The sequence below is a fragment of the Protomyctophum bolini genome (assembly GCF_963924005.1).
Source record: "Protomyctophum bolini genome assembly, chromosome: 21".
Lineage (NCBI taxonomy): Eukaryota > Metazoa > Chordata > Actinopteri > Myctophiformes > Myctophidae > Protomyctophum > Protomyctophum bolini.
Window position 1 is genome coordinate 2,779,305 of NC_137882.1, and position 6,915 is coordinate 2,786,219.

The window sequence follows — 6,915 nt, forward strand, 5'->3', positions numbered from 1 at the left end:
AAACATTTAACACAGGCAATTGTTTACAAACACTAACTCAAAATAAAACATAGTAAAATAAAATAAGAAAATAAAAAACATAGGAGAATGTTGATTGATTGATTGATTGAAAATTGTATTCACAGTCTGTAGAATGGGTACAGTTAAAAAATGAAAGACTTATATACAATTACCGGTGTATGAAAAAAAAGGAAATCGTCATACAGTTAAAGAAATGAAAAAAAGAAGGGGGAGGACGTGTACAGTAGTCTATGGAAAAAGAGGGTGAGGGGACTTTCCCTTTTTTAATTCGAAAATCACACCCGTGTGAACTGAGCAGTGGTGTAGTGCTACTTTTTGAAGTGTGTGTTTGGCGCCCCATATAACACACATGCGCGCGCACATGCGCACACACACATTTGCGTGCACGTGCGCAACCCTCGCAGACACACTATTATAACATGCAGACGTGTTTTAGCCCATTTAGAAACAGGGTTTAAAAGTAAATGACAAGTTAAAAAACATATTTTTGCCAAAATAATAATTTGAGATGTGAGAGAAGTGTGTGTGAGGGGGTACTGTACTGTACTGTACTGTACATTATTTGTCTGTGGGACCCGGCGACTATACGAGCGATAGCAGGCGAACGGGTGATGGTCGAAATGTGGCCCGGGGAAACGTCGTTCCGAAAACGTCGTTTTTCAGAAATGTATTAATGGACAAAAAACCACAGTATTTCTTTGAACAGGTATAGCACATGTAAGAGACGAACATAACCATATGACTAGACAAGCCAGCTGTTCGGGTGTTTTGGTGGCACCTAAACCAAGAACAAATATTCTTAAATCTTCTATTATCTACAGAGCAGTAATAGGTTGGAATGCACTACCAAAGTGTATAACCAATACAAATACAAAATTCATCTTTAAAATCAAGTTAAAAGAACACCTTATGTAACCCATATAACTGCAGTAACCCTGGGAAAATAACAATTAAAATGTATAATTTGTTGAAAGTGATTTTTTTGCTATGTTTTTCTTTGTTTTTTATTTCTCCTATGTTTTTTATTTCTTATTTTACATTTAATTTTACTATGTTTTATTTTGAGTTAGTGTTTGTAAACAATTGTAAGTATTGCCTTTGTTAAATGTTTGTCTGGACCCCAGGAAGTCTAGCTTTTGTCAAGGCAAAATCTAATGGGGATCCTTATAAACAATAAACAATAAACAATAAACAATATGCATATGTTTCCATTGGGGTACTTATCAGAAAACCAGTGATTCGCACACATTGAATTCATGCCAGGGAAGGACCCCCAGATTAATGTATTTGTCCAAAGAAGGACCCCACCCATTTAAAAAAATATGTATTTTGTGCCAGATTATACCAGATTTATATAATTTCCTTTTCTTTTTTTGTAGATCTGCTATTTTCCCAAAAAGCCCATTTTCCTAGACCTGGCTGCTGATTCTTCCCCACAATGTGGCAACACCTCCAGCCATCATTGCAACTGCACGCCACGCCAGGCAGGGAGGCTCCTCCCTCTCACTCTCTCTCTCTCTCTCTCTCTCTCTCTCTCTCAGTCTCTCTCTCTCTGTTTATTTTGCACGTTAAAAATTCAAACGGGGGCCAAATGTATTTATATTAAAAAAAAAATGTTACACATCCGCGCATTCTTCTTCTTCTTCTTCTTCTCCTCGTAGATGTCACAACATTTATGGTGTGGGCGGCGAAGAAGAAAAACGTCTTCTGTCGGCTGGCGTCATCTATAATACACCACAAGATGTCGGGAGGAGGAGGAGGCGGTGGTGGTGGAGGTGGTGGTGGCGGTGGAGGAGCAGGGATATGTGGACTAGGTTCTGGAGGAGGTTCTGGAGGAGGTGGAGGTGGTGCCGCCGCGTCCTCCTCCAACGCCCAAGCCGGCATGGGCGCAGCCGCCGCGGGCTGCAGCAACAACTCCTCTCCCTCCTCCTATGGGGCTTCTGCTTCTGCGGCTGCGGCGACGGGCGGGGTGGCAGGAGCAGGTCAGTGCAGTGGAGATTTATTTAAAAAAATACATACAAGTTACTTATATAAGTCAAAATGTCAATACTGCAAATCTACAATGTATCTAGAAATACTTGACAATTGGAGGACCCGCTGTTGTAAACAAGTGTTTTTGAGGGGTCTCTCCTATGTGTTTCCAGCTTTGAGGAATTGAGGGTGTGTGTGTGTGTGTGTGTGTGTGTGTGTGTAAACAAAAACATTGAATGCCATTGGCAATGAATGGCCAGCTTTGATCGTTTGTGTAAACACAAACATTGAAGACGAAGGTGAGGAGATGCAAATTTAATTGTGATTGGTCGGAATGAGATGACGTGTGATAAGAGTGCCCCTCACTTTTACTAAAGTATCGATAATACTGCAACGTAGAAATACTCTGTCACTGATTGATTGAAAATGGAGGGCCCTTATGTAAACAAGTCTTTTTTTAATAGTGCTTTTAAGCTCTTATAGCAGACAGTGTTTGTATTGACCTGTATTTTCCTTGAACTGTACCCATTCTGCATAAACGATTTCAGTCAGTCATGCATCCATTCAATCAATCGATCGATCAATTACAAGTAAAAGTCCAGATTGCAAAATTACATTAAGTATTGGCATCAAAATGTACCAAACGTATAAAGTACTTTATTGTACAGAAAGTCCCATTTCACAAGTTTTCAAAAGATTTGAGTTAAAAACTCGCTCTGAATGAATATATATATTCAACATTTTCAAGATTTTTCAAAAATAGCAGATCTATAAGCTCGTAGCACTCTGTGATCTACAAGCTCATAGCGTGGCACCGAGTGCCGCGCTATGAGCTTGTAGGTCTGTTATTCTTGAAAAATCGTTAAAATGTGGCACAAATCTTTGAATATAATATATAATATATATATAAAGAGCGAACGTTTTTTAACTAAAATCTTTGCTTCGGGGGGGGGGGTCCCTGGAACAACATATTTTCAGATGGGGGTCGGCGGTCAATTTCATATCTTTTTCGGGGGTCCTTGACATGAAAATATTTGAGAAAGACTGACACAGTTTTTCACAAAACTGTGAAGACATTTTGTACAATCTTCCTCAGGTCTAAAATGGGTTAATAAATACTTAAATCAATCTATCAATCAACCAATCAAAAAACGTCCCACCCCTGCATCAGGTGCTCCTGGCGGTGGTTGCAGCCCCCATCCTGGGGTCTGCGGGGTGGCGGGTTAGGGTTAGTTGTAACTAACTAACTAACTAACTGTTTCCATGGGGGCATACGCACGTACATTTTTTAGAACCGATCCTATTTTTAGAGCACGCATAGGATGGCCCGCGGTATCGGTGCGTCCGGTGTAGCTGGTATCATTGACATATATTGGTCCTATCCAAACACACTGTACGCGCGCAGTAAACGCATACGCACGAGCGCAAAATTGCCTGGTGCAGCTTGGCCGTTTGTTGTAACTAACTAACTAAGTAACTGTTTCCACCCACCCCTGCATCAGGTGCCTCTGGCGGTGGCTGCAGCCCCCACCCCGCGGTCTGCGCGGTGGCGGGCCGGCTGCCCTGCCGCGTCCTGGAGCACATCTTCTCCTACCTGGAGCTGGAGGACCTCCAGCCGTGCTCCCTGGTGTGCTGGCACTGGAACGCCGTGCTGGCGGACGAGAACAGCGAGGTGTGGCGCAGCCTGATCGCACGCCAGCTCAGTGACGAGGCGCTGCGCTCCGACATCCTGTGCAACCTGCCCACCTACAAGAGCAAGGTGTGTGTGTGTGTGTGTGTGTGTGTTGTGTTGTGGTCAGTGGTGTTTTTGGCAGCGAATTTAGATTTTTTGTTTTAGTCATAGTCTCTTGAATAGTATTCAGTTTCAGTTTTAGTCACATTTTAGTCACCTGGAATGTTTTAGTGTTTTTAGTCGACTAAATGTACAGTTGATTTAGTCGAACAAAATGTATTTTTGTGGGCGTTGATGGTGTCGTAACGACTGTTTATACACCGATCTACAAGCCCACAACGCGTCGCGCTGTTGTGAGCTTGTACAGTAGATCGGCTATTTTCAGCATGCAACAAATTGTAAAATGACTTACAGTGGATCTCTTGTCCATCAGTCCCTTCCTAACATTTTAGTCTAGTTTTTATCTGTTGACATGGAAAACGTTTGAGCACCACTGACGTAGAAACATAGGTTTATCAGAAAAGCTACCTTCCCTAACCTCGCCGCGCACCGTCTTTAATTCCCTTCCCTAACCTCGGCGCGTACCGTCTTTAACCCATTCTGAACGGGAACCCGTTTTGGTGTTGGCATCATGTTATGCTTTAGCTATTGAAAAATAGCAGATCTACAAGCTCATTGCGCGCCACCGAGTGGCGCGCTACGAGCTTGTAGGTCTGCTATTTTAGAAAAATCGAAGAACGACTGACATTTCTAAGAATCTTATCTCGGGTCAGAATGGGTTAATCAGACCAGTGTGTGTTCCAGTGGAAACCTCGTATGAATCTGATCTCAGGTCAGAATGGGTTAATTCCCTTCCCTAACCTCGCCGCGTACCGTCTTTAATTCCCTCCCCTAACCTCGCCGTGTGTACCGTCTTCTCCACACAGCTGAAGTCCTTCCAGCACGCGCTCAGCTCCCACGACTGCTCGCGCAACGTCTACGTGAAGAAGAACGGCTTCACGCTGCACCGCAACCCCATCGCCCAGAGCACCGACGGCGCCCGCGGCAAGATCGGCTTCTCCGAGGGCCGCCACGCCTGGGAGATCTGGTGGGAGGGCCCGCTGGGCACCGTGGCCGTCATCGGCCTGGCCACCAAGCGGGCCAACATGCAGTGCCAGGGCTACGTGGCGCTGCTGGGCAGCGACGACCAGAGCTGGGGCTGGAACCTGGTGGACAACAACCTGCTGCACAACGGGGAGGTCAGCGGGAACTTCCCCCAGTGCAACAACGCGCCCAAATACCAGGTCAGGGTTCAGACATGACCTGGCAACCCTAACCCTATAACAATGTCTTATTGTTTAACTAAATATCAGGTCAGGGTTCAGACATGACCTGGCAACCCTAACCCCATAACAATGTCTTATTGTTTAACTAAATATCAGGTCAGGGTTCAGACATGACCTGGCAACCCTAACCCCATAACAATGTCTTATTGTTTAACTAAATATCAGGTCAGGGTTCAGACATGACCTGGCAACCCTAACCCTATAACAATAAATATCAGGTCAGGGCCAGACATAACCTGGCAACCCTAACCCTATAACAATAAATATCAGGTCAGGGTTCAGACATAACCTGGCAACCCTAACCCTATAACAATAAATATCAGGTCAGGGTTCAGACATAACATAACATAACCTGGTATATCAATACGTATAACAATAAATATCAGGTCAGGGCCAGACATAACATAACATAACATAACCTGGTATAAATATCACCTGATCATCAACCTGATATATAAATATCAGGTCAGGGCCAGACATAACCTGGTATATCAATACGTATAACAATAAATATCAGGTCAGGGCCAGACATAACCTGGCGTAGCTACTAGCCACACAACTATTCCACACAATGTCCGAATGCTATATAGAGTCTGGAACTACACCTCCCGAAATTCGAGTACTCAATATGTAAATATATTTTGAATGATCTTTTAGAGCTTAATTTTGTAATTCCTTTTCTGCACATGCGGCCCCCACCTTCACTCAATGCAGGCGGCCCTCAGGTTAATATCAGAATTCAGATATATTATTGATTTCATTTCTAATTACTAGTATTACAATGTTGTCTTTTTTTAATGTCCAGTGTTATTGTATTTAGTTAAAAAAAAAGTTATCATAACCATAACTGAATGCATTGGAAATGTAAATTACCTTTCAGGATTCCAATTTAAAAAATAGCAAAAAGAAATTCAGGATTTAAATTAAAATATAATATAAAATAGACTATCGTCATGATGAAAATAGTTAAAATTCACTCTTGCCCCCCCTGTGTGCAACCGTTTTCTATGATGGTGGTTGTTGTGTTCATCCTTGTGCACTTCGCCATCAAAATTACGATTTTGCGCCGTCACCTCTAAAACGACGCTTGTCTGTCTGTCCGTCTGTCTGTCTGTCCGTCCGTCTGTCTGTCCGTCCGTCTGTCCGTCCACAGATCGGCGAGAGGATCCGCGTGATCCTGGACATGGACGACAAGACGCTGGCCTTCGAGAGGGGCTTCGAGTTCCTGGGCGTGGCCTTCCGGGGGCTGCCCAAAGCCCTCCTCTTCCCCGCCGTCAGCGCCGTCTACGGCAACACCGAAGTCACCATGGTGTACCTGGGACAGCCTCTGGACGGCTAGGCCTGGCTAGGGCTCCACCAGGGCTCACCAGGGTCACGAGCCGCGGTGAAGAGCAAACCACCGCCCCAGCCCTTCTCTCTGTTTTTACTCACCACCACCGCTCAACGTTATTTCAGCTCCGGTGGTCAGCTCACCACCGGAGCGGTGGTCACGTCACCACCGGAGCGGTGGTGGTCACGTCACCACCGGAGCGGCGGTGGTCACCTCACCACCGGAGCGGTGGTCACCTCACCACCGGAGCGGTGGTCACCTCACCACCGGAGCGGTGGTGGTCACCTCACCACCGAAAATCCAGACTATGAATAGGCCTTAAGTCATTAGACAAGAAACCACAAACGGAATAAGAACTACCCCAAAATAATAATTCCCCAGCGACGATCATAGTTTTAGGGCCAATATAATAGAATCCCCCCCCCGTGGGATAACAAAGGTACACAGATGCTGAATAATAGTCTCTGGAAAGCACACTCACATTTATTTTAAAGAAATCAGCAAAGCTACGCCGCATCAAGGATTTTTAGATTGGGTAATAGGCCCTAAAAAGTATGATCGCGGTGGGGGAATTATCTCGGGTACTTCTTCTGATT

General features: G+C 44.6%; 1 protein-coding gene across 1 annotated transcript; it reads left to right on the forward strand.

Annotated features, from left to right (window-relative positions):
• Window positions 1–1,526: 1,526 nt before the first annotated feature.
• On the forward strand, window positions 1,527–6,353 carry fbxo45 (F-box protein 45). Its single transcript, XM_080793957.1, has 4 exons — window positions 1,527–2,003; window positions 3,495–3,751; window positions 4,591–4,947; window positions 6,143–6,353. Exons 1-4 carry the CDS (start codon window positions 1,697–1,699, stop codon window positions 6,326–6,328), a joined length of 1,107 nt encoding a protein of 368 aa, XP_080650083.1. The 5' UTR covers window positions 1,527–1,696; the 3' UTR covers window positions 6,329–6,353.
• Window positions 6,354–6,915: the final 562 nt, after the last annotated feature.